The 21,153-nt window shown below is 39.8% G+C and overlaps 1 protein-coding gene across 9 annotated transcripts in view; it reads right to left on the bottom strand.

Moving 5' to 3' along the window:
• Ubn2 (ubinuclein 2) overlaps positions 1-21,153 on the bottom strand; it is a 116,418-nt gene that overhangs the window by 7,579 nt on the left and 87,686 nt on the right. For 2 of the 9 annotated variants that reach the window (XM_063250574.1, XM_063250571.1), the window contains one exon: positions 8,292-18,600. The exons of 6 other annotated variants lie outside the window; for them this stretch is intronic. In XM_063250574.1, the coding sequence (XP_063106644.1) occupies positions 18,551-18,600 (50 nt within the window). In that variant the 3' untranslated portion in view covers positions 8,292-18,550. Of the gene's footprint in view, positions 1-8,291; positions 18,601-21,153 lie in introns of those variants that run through there. One more of the 9 variants, XR_010048074.1, reaches the window with a different exon arrangement.

Below are 21,153 nucleotides of genomic sequence, written 5' to 3'. Positions count from 1 at the left end.
TCTCAGACAATTAGGAAGAAAATTTAAACATCATGACCAAGAGATGGAGGAGGGGAAGGGGAAAGAAAAAAGAGGAAGATGTGGTAACAGATGTACCAGCTCTCCACAAAGAATGCAATCAGTGGGTACTGTATAACAGACTAATAGAGATAAAAGTGAGTAACAAAAAAAGGTACAAGACTTTAACTTCCTAAAGACTATACCAAAATATTTAGAATAGATACTACACTTCATAAAAACAAGAAAGTTAGATAAATGAAGATTGGAGATTTTTTTTTTTTTTGTCTTTTTGAGATAGGGTCTCTCTATGCAGTTCAGGCTGGCCCTGAGCTCACTTTGTAGCCTCGGTTGGTTTCGAACTCACACGACTCCTCCTGCCTCAGCCTCCCAAGTGCTGGGATTACAGGCATGCACCACAACGCCTGACTCATAAGAATAGAGATTTTAATGTTCCTATAAATATGGAACAAAGACACACTTTGACCATTATTGATGAGCACAGTATTAAAGGACTAATACACTAAGACAAGAGTACAAAAAAAAAAAAAAAACAGTGCAGCCACATAACCACATGCCAACAGCAATCTTTAACAGCAGGGATAGCACACAAGGAAATAGAGACTATCATACAACTACAAAGTCCCTAGAAATCAGTATATGAGTAAGACTTTTTTTTTTTTTTTGCTCTTTTTTGAGACGAGGTCTCGCTATGCAGTTCAGGCTGGACTTGAGCTCACTTTGTAGCCCAGGCTGGTCTCTAACTTGCAAAGATCCTCCCACTTCAGCTTCCCGAGTCCTGGCATTACAGGCATGAGCCACCAGGCCGGGCGGAGTAAGACTTTTTGAAAGAACATTTTTTTTTTTTTTTTTTTTTTTTTTTGAGACAGGGTCTTGCTATGCAGTTCAGGCTGGCCTTGAACTCACTATGTAGCTCAGACTGGCCTCAAACTCACAGCAATCTTCCTGCCTCAGCCTCCCCATTAATGGGATTGCCAGCATGTGCCACCACATGCAGTTTAAAGGAGCATTTTAAAGCTTTATGTGCAAGATATATTCTATTATTCTCCTTAAATTACTCTACAAAGTGGATGAAATCCTAATCAAAATTTCAAGTACATTCTGAAAATGGAATTCGAAAGCTGGGTGTAGTGGCACACACCCATAATGCTAGCACTTGGGAGGCTGAGGCACGAGGATCACTGTGAATTCAATCCAGCCTAGCTTCATAGAGAGACCTTATCTCAAACAAAACAAAACAAAATTACATTAAAAATAAAATAAAATTTATGGGGCTGGGGATTTAGCTCAGCGGCATAAGCGCCTGCCTTGCAAGCAGGCAGTTGTGAGTTCGATCCCCGGTACCGATAAAAAGGAAAAAGACAAAAAAAGTAAAAAATAAAAATAAAATAAAATAAAATTTATACAGGAGCCTCGGCATGGTGATACCCACCTATAATCCCGACACTTACCTGGGGAGGCTGAAGCAAGATTGCAAGTTTGAGCTCAGCCTGATCAACTCATTTTGGATACTATTTCAAGCTAAAACATATTTTTTCTTTTGTGGTGCTGGGGATCAAAGTCAGGGCTTTCCGTTTGCTGGGCATGTGCTCTGTCACTGAGTTACCTCTCCAGACCCTAAAAATATTTTTGAAAAAGGGCTGGGGATGTAGCTCAGTGGAAAAGCCCTCAATTTAACCCCAGTAATATAAAAAATTTTGTATAGAATAAAATCTACAATCTGAGTCAACATATAAGGGCAATAATATATAAGGGATATATGATCACTCCTGGATCATCAAGGCACAGCATAAGCCTACAAGAAGACCAACGGTATGGTACTGGTGCCATTGTAAAGGGGATGATGGCCAGAGCAGAGCTCAGAAACAAGTCCTCCCATACAGGAGACCTTGACATATGACAAAGTGGTGCCACATGTTAATGGAAAGGACGTACTAGACGTATTGGGGAAATTGTCTCAGTAAATAATCTAAAGCTGGACTTTTCTATGGCACAATATACCAAGGCAGTCAACAGATGAATTCTAGATCAGAATTTGACAGGTAAGTTACAAAACCAATAGAAGAAAATGTCTGAGGAAATTTGATCTAGGGATAGGGAAATATTTTATAAACAAACTCCAAAACACAAACATAAAAGTAGATCGGTTTGGGGCTTGGGGATTTAGCTCAGCTGCATAAGCGCCTGCCTTGCAAGTGCATGGTCGTGAGTTCAATCCCTGGTACTGAAAAAAGAAAAAAAAAAAAAAAAAAAAAGCAGATCAGTTTGGCAATTTAAAAAGTATGGATTTCTGTTCAATAAAGGATGCCACAGATGAAGTTAAAAGACAGGTAACTGACTAAAGTATCAGGTACATCTGACACTAATTAAAGCCTGTTTGGGATTAAAGAACAGCTGCTAAGATGGCGCACACCTGTAATACTAGCACTCAGGAGGCTGTCAGGATCGTGAGTCTAAGGGCAGGGTGGCCAGGGCCTGTCTCAAAAGACAAAAGGACAGGAAATGCCACTGAATAATGAGCAAAGGAGATGAACAAGCAATTCACAGATGACCAATAAGGAATGGAAGATACACAGGTATCAGCCTGTAGGAAAACTGACTTTAAAATACAGTAGATTAGGCTGGGGCATGGTGGCAAATGCCTGTACTCCCAGCATTCAGGAGGCTGAGGCAGGAGGATTGTGGTGAGTTCAAGGCCATCCTGGGCTATGTAATGAGTTCAAGGCCAGGCTGAACTACATAGTGAGACCTTGTCTCACAAAAACAAACAACAATAACAACAACAAAAAAAGGAAAAAGTCAAAAAAGAGAAAAAAGGATAGATTAAAAAATAAAATCTAGGGGCTGGGGATTTAGCTCATCAGCATAAGGGCCTGCTGTGCAAACAGGCAGTCGTGAGTTTGATCCCTGGTACGGATAAAAAGGAAAAAGACAAAACAGCAGCCTGAGGCACAGGAACTCGAGCAGCAGTGTTTATACCCAGACAGATGTGACTGATGTGCTGGGAGCTACAGCACAGAATCAATGCATTGCTTTGCATCTGAGGACCATGAAGTAAAGTGACTGGTACCCAGCACACACATGTCACAGAAGCACAGCAGCAAACCACGTGTGGTGGCACACAGCTGGAATCTCAGCACTCGGGGGGCTGAGGCAGGAGGATCACTGCCAGCCTGGGTACAAAGTGAGTTGGAGGCCAGCCATATAGTGAATTGTATAGTGAAACCCTGTCTCACAAAAGTGCAATAATACATAAATAAAAACATGCAGCAGTATTTAGCTATGCAGGAAGAGCCGAGGCCATCAGGGGCTCCCTGTGTGACCTGACACTATTTTTTGTCAGTGGTGGTACATTTTTCTTTCTTTTTTTGTCTTTTTGAGATAGTCTCGCTATGCAGTTCAGGCTGGCCTTGAGCTCACTTTGTAGCCCTGGCTGGTCTTGAATTTACAAAGATCTTCCTGCCTCAGCCTCCCAAGTGCTGGGATTTCAGGCATGAGCCACCACTATGCCCAGCTTCTTTTTGTTATTTTTGTGAGATAGGGTCTCATCATTTTCCCAGGTCTTTCTCAGCCTCCCAAGTTGCTGGGACCATGGGGTGCACCTATGCACCCCTGTGCCCAGCTGAGTCTGACACTGGGTGGCAATATACAGAAGTGGGCCTGAGATAGGGATATCACTGCATAAACCTTTAACTAACCAAGGTTACTTCTAAAACCACTCAGCTACATGAGCCAAGATTATCCTTACTTTTTCCTTTTTTTGTGATACCGGGGCTCGAACTCACGACCTTGGCAGGCACTTATGCCGCAGAGCTAAATCCCTGGCTTTCCTTCGTTTTTAAGCCAGGGTTTAACACCTGTGAAGTAAGTGTTTTAAGCGGTTTTTGGAAACGTAGTGACTAAATCAGATTTCTAAAACACTGTGGTTTCACTTCTGTAATTTGGAAAGAAAAACAAAACAAAACAAAACTGGGAGCAAGAGGAAGCATGAATTTAAGAACCAAAAAGACGAGAGGAGAGCAACCTCTGTTTGTTAGCCCTACACGCTGGCCCCTTTCTTTCTTCCCTTTCTCTAACTCAAACACACCAGCCCCGCCGCAGCGGGAGGAGCTACTTCAGCATCTCATCTAAAGTGACAGCTTCACTAGTGGAGCACATGACCCCAAGCTGCCTGTCAACCAGTTCCCCTTCAAACTATGCTTCCCTACTAGACCACCACTAGTAGGGAAATGGCAAAGGGACACACACAGGGACACAGAAGAGGGAGAAGTGCAGAAAAAACAAACCCACCAACTAAAGTTATATGAAGGCACCGACTGGGAGAGCACAGTTGTTTCTGAGACTCCACATTGGATGCGTCAGAGCGCACCTGTGGGATGAGAGGCTGCCACTGCCCCAAGGAGCATGGTCTCCTCTGCAATGTAACTTGACTCTTGCTGCACCCAGAGTTTACTTTTCTGCTTTTATTTTCCATTTTCAAAACTCTTTTAAAAAGGAAGATTTTCCTTGGGGATTTCCCAAAGGTTCACAAGTACAGACAACGTGAGATTTCACTGATTTTCAATCTTGAGGGTTAAATCATTTATTGTCCACGTCAGAAAGAACTTTTTCCTGTCTGTTTGCTAAATGCTGGGACTGCAAATATGTAAGGTATTGTGTTTTCCCTGTGAGAATAATCTAACTGCCACCAATAAGAAACCTCACGCCTGGACTTCTATGCAGCTGGCACAAAGAACAAGGCAGATCTCTCTGCACTGATGTGAGCTCATTTGCAAGGTTACCCACAAGGTGCTGCTAGAGATGTGGGTTCAGACGGCAGGCTCAGGTGCAGCAGTGACAGCCATACTTGTGCTCAGACTTGGAGAAAACCAGAAGCAGTGGCTGCTCTAGGGGAAGGAAAATGGGGACAGATGAAGATTTGCTTCCCTCTCATCCCATATCTACAGGCATACTTGATACTATGCGTTTTTTTCCCTCGGCATCTTTTCTTTCCCTGAGTAATATTCCATTGTAAGCGTCCTTATTTTAAACCTAGCAGCTCATGTGTTTCCCCTCCAAGCCAAATCCAACTTTGAGATCTAGTAGGGTCTGAGTAGAAGAAATCAATACTTTTCTTCTCCCTTCTCCTATGATGATGTGGCAGGAAGAGCCTCCTTCCCATTTCTTTCTCCTTCTCTTCAATCAAGTCTATTTGTTTCTTAAAAGAAAAACAAAACAAAAAAAGCAACGTGTTATGCATACTGAGAATATATTTTAATAAATGGGAAAGAGAAAGCACTGATATTACCACTCTGTATTTTGGGTAAATGTTTGCTTATGTATTTTTCCATGCATATATTTTTATCTGTAACTGCTCTTTCATTTAATATATGGATGTGCTCATGATTTATTTTTAAAATGACCTAATTTTGGGGGGGGGTCTTTTTTTGAGACAGGTCTTTCTATGCAGTTCAGGCTGGTTTTAAACTTGCAACGATCCTCTTGCCTCAGCCTCTCGAGTGCTGGGATTACCTAAGTGTCCCATCACTATCATGTCCAGCTTTAGTATTAATTTTATTTTTATAATCATTCCCATCACATAGCATTAGACTGTTCACTACTTTTTTTTTTTTTTTTTTTTGGTCTTTTTTGAGACGGGCTTTGCTATGCAGTTCAGGCCGGCCTTGAGCTCATTTTGTAGCCCAGGCTGGTCTGGAACTCGCATCAATCCTCCCACCTCAGCCTCCTGAGTGCTGGGATTACAGGCATGAGCCACCACGCCAGGCTAGATTGTTCACTACTCTTATCCTGAGCAATGTTCTGATGAACAATGTCCTATACACAAACCTCTTTGTGAATTCATTTTCCCATTAGAATACATTTGTAGGAGCAATTTGTCACTCAGGCTGGCCTCAAACTCAGGCAATCCTTTCGCCTCAGCCTCTCAAGTGTTGAGATTATACGCATGTGCTACCATGCGTGGCTACACCCATGTATTAACCAGCACACTTTTCTATGTACGCCAAGATCTGGTCTGAGATGGTCTCACACCTATATTGAGAAGGATAAAACATGCTTTCTTTACACAGTTCCTACACTGAATAACCCTATTTCCTGGACACCTAGGATTCCTTCAGTTTAGCCTGACAGGATTGATTATTTACTTGCTTCTTGGTTCTTCAAAATGCCGGCTTATTCTGAAAACCTTAAATCCTTGGGATGCAGATACCTATCTTAACCTGTTTCTCTGCATCTCCCTGCACTGCAGATGGAACCCAGGGACTTGTGTCTATTAAGCAAGTCTACCTCTGAGCACTGAGCTATATCCCAGCCCTAGATCTGTCTTTTAAAAACCTTTCTTTACTTCCAATTTCTTTTTCACATACAGAATAAACAACAAAATTAGTATATGCAATAGCAAATCTAACATTTACTTAGTACTATGTAGAAAATATTGTGCTAGTAGTTTTTGTTTTTTTAGGCAGGGTCTCACAATGTAGTTCAAGCTGGTTCTGAACTATGTAGCCCAGAACGGCCTTGAATTCAGTGATTCTCCTGCCTCAGCCTATGTGCACCATCACACTGTCTACTAGTGTGTTCTTTTATTTTTATTTTTTGTCTTTTTGAGACAGGGTCTCACTATGCCATTCAGGCTGGCCTTGATCTCATTTTGTAGCCCAAGCTGGTCTCAAACTTGCAACAATCCTCCTGTCTCAGCCTCTTGAGTGCTGGGATTACAGGCATTTGCCATCATGCCCGGCTATTAGAGCATTTTTAAAGCCTTAGTAACAGTACTTTTCATAGGTTAATACACATTTTGAGATGATGAAAATATAGTTAAATGTAAAATGATTTAATCTCAGATGTTTTTAAAGTGTTTTGAAGCATTACGACTCACAAGAACACACTAGCAAAACTGTCCATAAATATTACAGCACTTGACAGCCCATTTTCCTCCCTCTATGCCTTTTATAAATTTATTTTCATGGCAGTACATATAATGAAAATGTGCTTATAAAAGGACAAATAAGAAAAAAAGTACTAAAACCACCACTCTTCATATTGTGGAGTTTACACTTTTTTTGGTTTCAGACAGGGTTTCACTATGCATTTCAGGCTGACCTTGAACTCAACTTTGTAGCTTAGGCTGGCCTCAAATTTGCAGGGATCCTCCTCCCTCAGCCTCTCACATGCTGGGATTACAGGTATGCACCATTATGCCTTTTTTTTTTTTGGACTGGGGATCAAACTCACAATCTCCTGCTCACCATGCAGGCACTTAACACCACTGAGCTAAATCCCCAGTCCTTGTTTTGTTGAGACAGTCTCAACAAAGCTGGCCCTGAACTCACTATGTAGCTCAGGTTAGACTCAACCTGCCTCAGCCTCTCCTGCTGAGTTTACTGGGGGCACCACTACACCTGACTCTTTCTAGTTTCTATGCATACACATGTGTAATCACAAATGCCAAACTGCTCAATTTTTCTGACAAGTTGCTTTTTGTCTCCTCATATTCTTTCCACCCTCTACTTAGATTTCTATGATAGTTCTTCTTCCAGTTTTTTTTTCTAAATAAGTTTCCTTTTTCTTGAGACAGGGTCTCATGTAGGACAGGGTAGACTTGAATTCACTATGTAGCCCAAGCTGGCCTTGAACTGACAGAGACTGTCCTACCTCAGACCCCCAAGTGTTGGGATTACAGGCATGCATCACCATACCTGGCTCTTTTTTTTTTTTTTTTTTTGTCTTTTTCATTTTTATCGGTACCAGGGATCAAACTCATGACCACCTGCTTGCAAGGCAGGTGCTTATGCCGCTGAGCTAAATCCCCAGCCCCCATACCTGGCTCTTAATATTATTGTAGAAATCTGCTACAATTACGGCCTTCTCAAAAGATCTTGTTTGTAAATCATCCCCAGCCTGGACCTGGGTAGCGTCACCCAACACATCCATTTCTTACCGACAGGAAGAACCCAGAGAACTGTATTTCCAGTCTGCCTCTCTTCGCCTTCTGGACTGTCCCCAGGCCTACTCTAAGTACCACCCACATCACCAAGCTTCCAGACAGCTCCAAGTTCCCTACTTAGAACTCCAATGTCAGGTTGCACTGGACCATATATTGCAACAAACTCTAACTTGTCAAGTGGCTGCAAACTGCACTGTACCAAGGACTGTGTCCTTTACTCGCGTACTCTGAGTGCATGGCACAGTGTGATACAGACAGCAGACATCAACCTCTGCTGAGAATGAAGTGTATGCCAAGCCAAGTTAGCCCAATAACACCACAGACACAGTAACGGTATGTACATTCTTCTTTATTTAATAGAACAAACACATAACACACAAAAAGAAAAACACTCAGGTAAAAGGCCCTGTCACAAACGACAGACAGGAAACATCTATACTGAATCAAATAAGGCTCTTGCTTCAAAACAGGAGTTTGCTAGCTATACCTGGAATATGAGCAAGGCTGTTGCAGAAAAAAAAAATAAAAATAAAAATAAAAATCCCTGCACTGAAGGAGTATATCCATGGGGTTAATTTACTAAATTCACAGATCCATATTTTGGAATGCTTATGTTCTCTACATACCCAAAATTCACCAGGGTTTTAGAAATGTTTTTTGGTTAAAAATATTTTATGTGCCCTTTTTCCCTAGGAAAGTGATGATAGTCCTCTAAAAACTAGAGACCAGCGGAGTCTGGGACACTTTACCAGTAAGGGTATGCAGAACTGAGAAGGCTGGAGCCAGACGGCAGTGGGAAAAAGTGATCTCCCAAGCCACCTCCACCGCTGGGAAAGATCACATGGAGATACCTCGGCTCAGTGCAGGGCCAGTAGCAGCACTGTGTCCATATTCCTGCTCTGAGCTGAGCCAAAAGTTAAACGAGCACCAGTTCATCTCCAAAGAGCCTTATACAAACACGCGCACATACATACCCACACCCACGCACATTATCACCACCCCCTTTTATTTAAATTTATTATTTTTTTTACTAAAATAATACAAAAAAGGGAGACAGGTATATTTACAAAATCCATGGCTGGTACAGTACATAATTTTTTAAGACACACTAAATGCTACAATCTTTCAGGTCCTGAGATTATTACAAATATCAACTCAAACCTTGTATTCAGGTCCAGTTTTTAAAGGAGGGAAAAAAAAAAAACACCCCGAAATATTAAGTCACACACTTATTTGAAATACAGCACATCCCTTCAAGTTAGCAAAGCGGTATGAGCAAATGCAACAAGGAATTCATGCCTTTTTCCTAGAGGACCGTCCTCTCTTTCGGGACTGTTTCTGCACCATGGTGCCTCTGTGGGATTGGGGAGCAGCCAAGGAGGAGGAGCTCCTCTGCAGACTGAATGTTTACTGTATAAATTAGGGCTGTGTTTCCTGTCATCAAACAGAAATCTTTCCCTTATCAAAATTCATACTGTAAGAGTCAGAAATATGTGCTTATCCAGGTTAGAAATCAGACTCATGATTACCAATTAGCTATAGCAAACACATCTGTAGTTCCATAGAAATCTTTAAAATTACAAATAAAAAACTTTCTTGCTCATAAAGAAAAAAGGGAAAACAGTCCTGGCTTAGGTACCTTGCAGGCATTAATGTATTTGGGACACAATCTTCTCAGCAGCCAGCATCTTACTTCCCTTTGAAGTCTGACAGTGTTTAAAGTGAGTGAGACACAAAAGAAAGCCTCAAATTTAAGGACTCTCTTCAAAGAACAACATGACATTTTTGATACTTTCTAAAATAAGATAAATTTTCAATGAAAGTCAACAAAGGTACAGTGCAAAACTTGGATCTTCTCCCTGGAGGCTAGCTGAGAGGAAGTTCTTGGGAGGCTGGACACCCCACCTAATGGTGGAAGGCTCTCTGACCATCTACAGGTGCCAGGAGGCAGACAGAATCATTATGTAGTCTCAGCCAAGACTTCTGCAAAAAGAGGAGGATCAAAGGTGGCCAACTGTCCAACCAACAGTGCAAAATAATAATACCTCTGTCAAGGAAGAATGACTTGTTTTCCTTTATGATTCTACTAGCCAAAATTGGGGGAGTCCTAGGTAATTTGGAAGCATGGGAAAGAAATCCCAATTTCTGATACAGGCTATGCTACCTCTGAAAACAGGAGAGATAAGCAAAAAAGGATGTAAGGATAGAAAATGTAAGACAGCTAAGATTTGCTAGGTTAAGGGCAAGCTGCCACACAGTAAAACGTATCAACTGGCTGGTCTTGGTTACTGCTGACTCCAAAATGTGCTTCAAGAATAGGTGGAATTATTAACTTCAAAACCAGGAATATTTCCAAGTTACCCTGGGAGATAGTTATCTGTTTTCCAATCAGGTTCTTCATTAGCATTCTAGTAGTAGATGTCTAGAAACCAGACTTAAGCTACAACAGCATTATGTTACTAACTGCAAAATGGCAACAGATGATAATGTACAGAGTGTTTTCTGAGGAGGATAAGATTGGTACTAAGGATTCAAAACATGTCTGACCTAGGGGAAATATGAAAGCAAGCGAAGCAGACTACTGTGAGGAAGAGCCCCTAACGAAGGCCTGTATCTCTTGTGAACAACCCTGAAATATCAGGAGGAAGCCACAAACACGCTATTACCACATCATGCAGTAATGAAAAACTATGTTTTTTGATGGCACTGTGGAGGGGACCCAAGACCTTCAGCATGCTAGGCCAGTGATCTCAAGCTACACTGCTAGCCCACAAAATCTATTTTTTTTTTCCTCATACAAAGGAAAAGAAAATGTCAGTCATTAGTGATCACCATGGACGACTAAGTCCTGGACACAGAGGTTCTTAATTATACGGCTGAGATTTCAGTCTCACAATCTCTGGATAATAGTCTGAAGAAGTGTCCAAGCTTGAAATACTAACTAGGAAATGGTAATGTGTAGGCAAGGCTGAGAAGTAGAAATACTATAATGGAATATATCACAAAAAGCTATTTTCAAGCAAATGGCACTCTGGGACTGTATGAGAAAAATGTAATTTAATATCAAATTATTCAAAGGCATTCTCATGAGATGCCTCAGGAAGCCCTACCTGCGAGACAGTAGGCCAGGATGTAAACAATCTCCTGTACTGTAGGCTGTATCCTAGAGTTCCAGGGGGACAAGGACAGAGGAGCCCAGAGGGTCTGAGAGACCGTGCACCTCCTCCTAGGTGCTCACCACACACAGCTCACTGTGTTGTGGGGCAGCTGGCTGGTGACACGGGGAATGAAGCATTAGCTCACACCAAAGGAAAGACGGCGACTAAGGAAACGCAGGATGGACCCAGCATTAACCATCATACTGTTTCTAGAGCCTGACTACACAGGCAGCTCTGTAACCACAACAACGTGTCACGACGCCCAGAACTCCTCCAGCCGAACCCTGGGGTGTTCCACCGTGCCCTTACAAGCCACAGCACGGCTCTGTGCTTGTCAAAGGCTGGATGTAGGTAGTTAGCTTCTCAATATGAAGTTCACATTTTAGGACAGATGAACACACAAAATATGTCTAGTTTACTCTTCTGTTACTTTTCTCTAGGGGAACAAACATATAATCAACAAAATCATAATGTCTTATTTCTTTGGGTAGAATTCTTGTTATTTGAGAAATGGAAGAAGATGGAAATGTGGAAAATAGTATATGTATCTGCATAGCTGGTGTTTAGAGGCTATTAACTAAGGCCTTATTTGGAAAAAAGCAAGAAAAGCCCAAAGAGTCATCTTTAAAAATCACATCACTAGAGAGCAACCAGGCCTTCTCCAACTCTGGGAGGACCCAGATGCTCACGGGCCGGGCGGGGCCGGGCGGTTTGTCCCTCCTAGCTGCCTTCAGCCGGGTATTGCTCCTCAGCTCCCTGCTTCCTCTTCCCTGACTCTGAATATTTGCTACAATTTACATTCACATCCCTCCTCCAGTATTAGCCTTAGCCAAAGTTACAGCATCCATTTCTTCTCCTTGTTTTACATGAGAAAAGGGAGACAGATGAAAATAAAACAAAACAAAGGCGGGGGGTGTCAAAGATTTAACTCAGCAGCACAAGTGCCTACCTGGCAAGCAAGAGATCATGAGTTTGATTCCTGGTACCAAAAAAAAAAAAAAAAAAGAAAGAAAGAAAAAAAATGAGTGGGGGAAGGAGGAAAGGGCAACTCAGTACACAGAAAAAGGAAGGTGGGTGGGATCTTCATTTCCTTCTGTGAGCTGGGGAAACCATAGTTCCTTCTACTCTACCCATTGCTGCCTGCCCCAGCTAGGAAGTGAAGCCGCCTCTTCTCTCCACTTTCCTGCAGCCTGAGCAACTGTGGGTCACTCTTGGCCTGGCAATGAGCAGCTGGGCTCCTCAGAGCAAGGCTGGGAGCCCTAGAGGTAGGGGACAGCCTGTGCCTCTCTTATTTATGAACAGGAGACTCCCATTCCTTTTTACCAAGTTAAAAGTTTAGCTACCCATCACCAACAGGTAATGTCAGCAAATTAAGAAGATGGAAAAGGCAGGCAGATAAAACTTGCAGGGTCCTTTATCAATTCTAACAAACAATCTCCCAAACTTCATCTAACTTCAGATTCCACAATCTTGGCAAACATCACATAAACAATACCACCATAGAAAGTTTAAAAAATCCACTTATAATTAAGAAAATTACGTGTCTCTCCATTCCCATCCCACTTTGTTAATCTGAAACTAACCATTTTATCCCACCACAAATAGAGTATGTTTAAATAATATGTATCTAAATTAGAATTCCAGTGATTTTTTAAAAGAACTTAAAAATCATAGGTTGCTCTTTATACCCATAAGGAAAACATTTTTCAGCCTCTGCAGGAAGATAATACTATTTTTAATTATATAGGTCATTGTATGAATATTTTCGAAATAACTCAAAATATTTTTGAATAAAGTCTCTTGACATTCCTGGGAGGTAGGTGAACATTATTATATATCCAATTATCCCATGGCTAATCTGAGGCACAAAGGTTAAATGATATTCCCCCTAGATGCAGTAATTTAGGCATTAGTCTAACTGCCTGACAAGAGTTTTGCTACCAAGGACCTGTTTTGTTTTGTACTTTTAGCCACCAATCTCCTGCTCCAAATCAAAATCTTATTTAACAGAGGGTAGTTTTTTTTTTTTTTTTTTCTTTTTCCTTTTTATCGGTACTGGGGATCGAACTCACGACTGCCTGCTTGCAAGGCAGGCGCTTATGCCACTGAGCTAAATCCCCAGCCCCAACAGGGGGTAATTTTTAAAAAATAAATTTGTACTACTTTTGAGGATTGGTTCAACTTAGCCTCCTTTAACATGTCACACCTATCTGTTTTCAACAAGAAACAGATGTATCTTAGATATTGAAAATTATGGTATTTTGCTCAAGGGAGAAATCCAAACCACCATAACATCAGAGGTAATTATCTGGCAAATACAAATAAGTAAGGCTGAAGATCTCTCAAGAATGCTATTGATCATATGAACGTTTTCCTCACTATTTGAAGTCTATTTTGATTTACTCATATTTTTAGTAGATATGCAGTTACATGATTTTTTCAAATCATTTTCCAGAAGAAGTACGATATTTTTTACTTTCGCTTTTTTTTTGAGACAGACTCTCGCACTCCTTGGTTCAGGCTATCTTTGAACTCACCACGTAGCCCAGGCTGGCCTTGAACTCATGGTGATTACTTTGCCTCAGCCTCCCAAGTGCTGGGACCATAGGTGTATGCCATCATACCTGGTAGATACTTTTTAAAAGCTGACATAGTTGCTAACTTCCTACAAGATAAATTCTTACCACCATGCCATGGTTGTAACTCTATTCCTCCATGTATTTAATCTTCCCTGCCAAAGTGCACCTGGCCCTATCAACTTGCCCTGCAAGATACTCTTGTTATTCCAATGCTTTGTCTTAATTACTTATGCCAAGTTCAAAGGGTACAGAGCAGTGGGTTGTATCCAGGGATAATGAGTCCACTAAATTTATTTTACTTGTAATAACTGACACACACACACACATACATATATTTGTCAACTTCTACAAGCAGATATTATTCAACGGGGGAAGAGAGCATCTTGTGGTAAGAAAATCTCCCAATCTTCCCAATTTAATGAACTAAAAGCAATGGAATAAACAAGGCCGAAGTTTCTCAAACACAGAAGGACAGGGCTTGGAAAGGACACAGTGGTACAGCAGCTACTAGTCTCATATGGATGTGATATGTACCTTACACACATACCCATGTACACACAAAGGAAAGGAAGAGTATTACAGCATGATATGACGTTGTAAGTCTTGAGATTCTTCCTCTTGAAACCCCTGACTTATAATATGTACGTAGGGTATCTGAGAACAGTTTCAAAAGAGGGGAAAAGAAAGAAATAAAAGGCACTTAACAAAGACAAAGGCCTGAATTGAGCATGTTTTAGAGTAATATAAGCATTTACCAGAGCTAAGAAATTATTTACAAAGAGTTAAACTTTTCCCTTAAAGTTTTATAAAATAAAATTGCATAACGTCTGTGATCAGTCATTTATCTACCACTGCACTTCTGCTTCATTTTTACAAAATCAAAAGCCCCCCTCCAAACAAAAAATTATACATGCAGAATAGAAGTCAAAGTGCCCCTTTGAGAACGAGGGTCAGCAGAAACCATGGGGCTGACGCAGGGAAAGTTCTCAAGTTTGGCCTGATTATAGAATTTTTTCATTCTCCTATTTCTAACTTGAAAAACAAAACAAAAACCAAAGAACAAAGCAAACAAATTCAAAACATAAATGGTAACAATACAGGGACCAGTGTGCTTTTATGATACACTTCTTAAAGTATCCTAATTCTATACATGGGTCAAATTATAATGACAAAAACTCCTGGAAATAAAGAACTGTAAATTAAAGTCAACCAATATGGGCCAAGTTCATTTTTCAAATGTAGCAGCAAATATGATAGATCAACTGGAGTTCTAGAGATGATCCCAAAGACAAAGAGTTCTCATAATCAATGGCAGTTTAAGTAACAGTAGAACTTTCATTTCAGAGAATGTCTTGAATCCAAGTCAAGGTGGAAAGGGGTATGGGAGAGGGCAACCTAGAAGACAGAGACTAGCGCTGCCTGCCCTTTCCATTCCTGGGTAGTAAACAATTTGGATCTGCTTTGGGAAAAGAAGAATATCCTGGCTTAAGAATCAGTTCCAGTAAGTTGTCTTCAAACAGGTGTCAAACCCACAGTATCCAAACATGGACCTTCCCCTTACCTTGGTGATCCCATAAACCCTATTCAGTGTCAATGACACAAAACAAAGGAATTTGGGCTGATATCATCCATCAGAGGGGTGGTGGGCATGAAAGAATGTACTGACCCAATTCTCTTATTTCCTCAAAGTAATGTATCAGGGTTTTGTGACTGTAGATTAATCTCACTTTTTTTCCCCAGATAATTTTCTTCAGGCTGTTTTAAAAATCATGATTTCCTACCCTCTGATCTCAGAAGCATATGAGAAAGAATTATAATTCACTTACAATGTAAATTATTGCTTGCATTTAATCTGGAGGCTCTGCATGAGCTTGACACTTTGCTCCCAAACAGTCTCCAACTGAGGTCCAGCACGGCTATCTCTGAGGACAGCTCTGCTGACCATTATTGCTTGTGAATACTGAGGATTAACTTGTATGTACAGTAACAGCTTATATATTAGTGAAGGCAATTTCAAAATAAGACAGTTGGAAACAAATAACTTAATCTTCCTGAATCAAGAATCCCTCCAAGTGGGATGTAATTAAGTGTGCTGATTACTTTTGCATTTGGATGTTGCTAATGCTCTTTAGAATACACATTGCTCTATAGATATCCTTTCCAATCACCATTTTTAAAAATAACATAATTTAAGTGCAAAAATACAGTATGAGTCAAGTCTCTGTGTTAAAAAATAACCAATTTACATGTTTGTTTTTTAGTACTAAAACTGTAAAGACAGATGACCATAAAGTATGGACACCATTTTTAATGTTATGCTCTAGAAAAGAAATAAGTTGTATTTACATGTAGAAACTCTGATTATACTTTATCTATGGAGAAAGACAAGGATTTTGCCCCATTTCCCATCTGTACAACACAAAGGAGGGTCTGGACTGAGATGCATATAAACCGATCTGTGAAAAAGGGATGGGGGGTGGTGGTGCTGAGGCAGGGATCTGACTGCAGTCCTCTAGGAGAAGACAGAATCTCTATGTTGTATTTGCAGAGCCAAGGGCCTTCAAGTATTGTGACCAGTTCATATAAAATGACACTAGGGCAGAATTATTAAATCCCTAATGATGACAAAAAACTCAGAGTCATCAGATCCGCATTTAGCATGATTCAGAACTGATGGGTTTAAGAAATTACAATATTATTATTCTTTGACATACTAACCATTAATTTATATGAACATGCATGTGTGTATACACATACACACACAAAGATAAACACATGTACACCCATCAGCAGGAAGAGAGATTAATATGCAACTCTGACCTTACTCCTGGCATAAGTAGTAAATCAAAGGCTACGTTTCCAAAAGACAACTTCCACCACCAGCCCAGCTAAGGTTAGCAAAGGCAAACATAAGAGTTCTGCTCCCCAAATAAATCAGACTTGAAGACGCTTCCCTAATTAAAAAACAACATGAATCTTAATCAAACATACTGAATTCAAGTCAAATCTCTGCAACATCCCAGTATCCATCAATGATTCCTTTAAATAATCATGTTCTTTCATGGTAACAAGTTCTTACAACTGAAGAATTCAGTTACTTGCCTTTTTTTTTTCTATGAAGCAAGCCAATGTGTCAAAATATAGGCATACAGATCTGAGTAGATCTGTGATTATTTATAGCCCTGTAGGCAATTTAGAACTTCTACTTATAAGAGGAAAAAAACCCCTCTGGTTAATACTATTTTTGGAATAAACTTAATGCCATAGGGTAATATATAATGAAGTATGAGAGAACCCTTGCTACAACTAGCCTAGTGCTGTTTTTGGGGTGGGTAGGGGTGTTTGTTGTTATATAAACAGACAAAAGTTACACTTTTAAGAGCTCATACAATTGTTGGGTATAGTGTGAAATTATTCACAAGTTTAAAACTCTAAGAGATACCACAATGATGCTGAGGCAAAATAAAATGAAATATATCCAAAGACAGATATAAATGTTCCCCTTAATTTCCTTTGTTAACTATGATTTGCATAAGGAAGCTATAGTAACTAAGGAACTTATTATCTGCAGGCTTATTGATATTATCAATACTCTGAGTAAATATTGGTAAAGCTTTAAGATCCCAAATGCTCCAAACAATTTCACTACATGAATATAGGAAGGTAAATTAGATTGTGATTGTTATAAAAGACAATCCTTGTATATATAATGATCCTAATGTATTTCTTTCCCTCAAAAATATCACCAAAACCCAGAAATTTTATACATATATATGTTATTTTGATGACCAGTGGAAAAAATATACGTAGTATACATTTCTACCTGTTTCTATTAACAGCTAACAATCAATCACCTGAAGTATCAGTAGCTAAAAGAACAGAAAGTGAACTTGTAAAGTGAGGCGAGCCAGGAAAGTTCACAGTTCTTGCTAGGAGGCCTGCCAGGGTGAAGAGCAGGAAAACAGCAGCCCAATAACAAAGATTCCTATTTCTCAAGTGAAAAATGTGAACACAGTCACATTGTAACATCAAGACTAGAAATAAAAATTAACCAGTAAATACCAGGTGCATAAATCACCTGAAGAAGAGTTAAGTACCTGCTTCTAAATGGAAGATGAAACTGACCCTTTCACAAAAAGGGGACATTATGTTTTGTCTGTTAAGAGTAACAGGCTCGATTTCTTGACTTCTAAAAATCTAGATGATTTAGTAATACATATCACTGTGCTCGAGTACATTTCCTGACACATCTTTAGTCCACTGATTTACAGAGTTGCTACATACTGGGAAAGATTCAAGTTTGCTCAGGATGTTTGAGGCTAAGTATTTCTTAAGCTACTATCTGTTAGCAGGCATAAGGTTATTCACTCAATTTGTGGCAAATCTGCTACACTATTCACTTGAGCAGACATGGTCATTACTCCTGACAAACTGGCCTAATGTAAGAGCTACTGCTTTTATTATGTGGTTATGTCTACAAGTGTTCAGATCCAACCCCCAGGATGGATGGCACTGACCCAAATCCTTTCAATTTCCTTTTCCTCCCCTGGGGAAAAATCAAATTTGTACTTCTGTGGGTTTGACAGCTGAGTCTCTTTCAAGTCAGTTAACATAGTAACTCTGTCTTTCTTTAGGAGAGACCAAAGGTCACTAACTTTGCACAAAGTGTTTCTTCCTCCTGCACCTGGCATTGCTCAAGTAACATTTTCTTTCCTTTTCCTCCTCACCACAGTGCTTGGGACGAGAATGTAAACATCGACAGAAACAGCAGCCCTGTGACCACATAAGGACTTTCCCATCAGGTAGATCCCATCAGCCAGCTACACATTTCGTCTCTGCTCGCTGGGAAGTCACTGAGATTTCCGTGGTAACTTAGTGTCCCCTTTACTTTGGCCTCCATCTGAGAAAAAAAGATGTTAAATAGATATCGTTTGACATGTGAGAAAAACAGGTAAGAAAAACAAAGTGAAAAGAACAACTACTTCTACTTTTTAATGTGGAAGACAGCTCCAAAAAGATAATCTTTAATATTTCACATGCTGTGTACTGTTACAGAGGCTGATAAAAAATAAATATTCAAAACTCAACAATGATTCTACTATCTCAAGTGACTATAGTTCATCTAGTTTCAGTCCCAGGGTGCCAAAGCTCCATAAAGACAACTCCCATCTCTGAGGGACCCATCATACCACACCTTTTGATTCCTTTGGGAGACAAGGTCAGTTTCATTTTTTTTCTATGTGGAATTCAATTTTCTTGGCTATGAGATAGCAATTATCCATAATGCTCAAGTAGCAGAGTAAATGAGTGTAGCACACTGGTGGGGAAAAAACCCAGCTTCATTTTTGTTTTGGTCCAACCTAGTGAAAGAGATGTAAGCCTGCTACTAGGAATAATGGTTTCCATTTCTACATTCTGCTGTTTCACTGTTTATGGGAAAAGTGTTGATTACTCCATTTAAACCTCAGTCAAATCACCTAGACACACTGGGAGAGGGGAGGAAAAACGAATACTTAGAGGCAAGTGTAGGACCCAATGACCTAAGAGCCATCAGAATACAAGGAAAACCTCTAAGGGTTAGAGTTAGCAAGTACGATGAAGCTCCCAGAGACGAAGGCTCTGCTTCAAGGGAAAAGGCCCTGATGGTAGAAACCCACAGCCAAAGGAACAAACTACTTTCACTGTTTGTCTTTTTGAGACAGGGTATCACTATGCCGTTTAGGCTGGCCTCGGGCTCACTTTGTAACCCAGGCTGATCTCGAACTTGTAAGGATCCCTCTTGCCTCAGCCTCTCGAGTGCTGGGATTACAGGTGTGCATCACTACACTCAGCAGGAAGGAACAAATTACTGTATCGTGGTATAATAAGAAGCTGAAGGCTGGAAGAAGCCACAGAAGTCACGTGGCCAGGTCCAGTCAGGTGATCACCTGAATTTCTTTAGAAAAACGTAAAACCAAAACATAACAAAACAAAAGACTATCTTTTGAATAAAAGCTGTATCAATGAAGTAAGATTATTTCAAAAGTTGTATAAATAGGATACTATTAAAATAATTTTGGTAAAAAGTCTAAAAGAGTAACTTTGGTGACATAAAAGGCGTTTTAATTTATAAGACGATATCTATCTACATTTCTTGAGGAAAATGATTTGACTTGTGGTATAATTAAGTTCATCAAAGTAAGGTTAAGCCCATTTTTATTTTGTTTTAAAGACAGGGTCTATGTAGTCCAGTTTAGTCTGGAATTTGCTATGTAGTCCAAACTGGCTTCAAATGCATGATCCGAATGTTTTGGCCTCCTGACTGCTGGGATTATGGGTATAATTAAGGCATTTTTCATAGAGAATTTTGCTCAAAAAAGCTTTGGATTAACAAAATAAAACACTTGTATTAACTGGACTGTAAAATTCTCTAGACCAGAGTTTGGCAAGCTATAGCCCGAGGGCCAAATCTCCACTTGTTTGTATAAATAAAGTTGCATTTCAACTCAGTCAAACCCATTTGTTTATATAGTCTGATTATTTTAATAATGCAATCAAAGTTAATTTTCTGCAGAAAAAAAAAACTATTGACCTCTGTTTTAAACAAGATTGAGAATTAACATTAATTGATTTCTTACTATATACCAAGTGTCCTGCTAGAAGCTTTCAATCTGTTATTTTTATTCACTTCCCATGAGAAGTCTATTAGAAACATCTTCATGTCTTCAGTTTAAAGGCAGGAGAAATGATTAAAGTTAAGAAGCTTGCTCAAATTGGCAATTCTGGAATTTAAAAACCCAAGCCTGACTCAAATTCAAAGTTTTATATTCTAAGTTATTTTTTAAACTAATAGTTTTAAACTGTTTCTTTTTTTGTCTTTTTCAAACAGGGTTTCTTTTTTTTTTTTTTTGTCTTTTTCAGTTTTTATCGGTACTGACTCAAATTCAAAGTTTTATATTCTAAGTTATTTTTTAAACTAATAGTTTTAAACTGTTTCTTTTTTTGTCTTTTTCAAACAGGGTTTCTTTTTTTTTTTTTTTTTTTTTTTTTTGTCTTTTTCAGTTTTTATCGGTACCAGGGATTGAACTCACGACCGCCAGCTTCAAGGCCGGAGCTTATGCTGCTGAGCTAAATCCCCAGCCCCTCAAACAAGGTTTCACTATGCAACTCAGGCTGACCTTGAACTCACTTTGTAGCCTAGGCTGGCCTCAAATTTGCAGCAATTCTTTTGCTTCAGCCTCCCAAGTGCTGGAATTGCAGGTGTGTGCCACCATACCCAGTGTAACAATATACCTTTTTTTTTTTTTCTATACTGAGAATTGAACTCACAATCCTGTGCTTCCAACTTTTTTTTGTGGTACCAGGGATTGAATTCACGACCTTGCGCTTGCAAGGCAGGCACTTATGCCCCTGAGCTAAATCCCCGGCCCTAGGCGCTGTCAACTTTTAAACTTCAATTATTTGAAAAAGACTA

This window comes from Cavia porcellus, unplaced genomic scaffold (assembly GCF_034190915.1).
Source record: "Cavia porcellus strain 051 isolate PalLab524CR breed Dunkin Hartley unplaced genomic scaffold, mCavPor4.1 scaffold_6, whole genome shotgun sequence".
NCBI lineage: Eukaryota > Metazoa > Chordata > Mammalia > Rodentia > Caviidae > Cavia > Cavia porcellus.
This window is presented reverse-complemented; position numbering and strand designations above follow the sequence as displayed.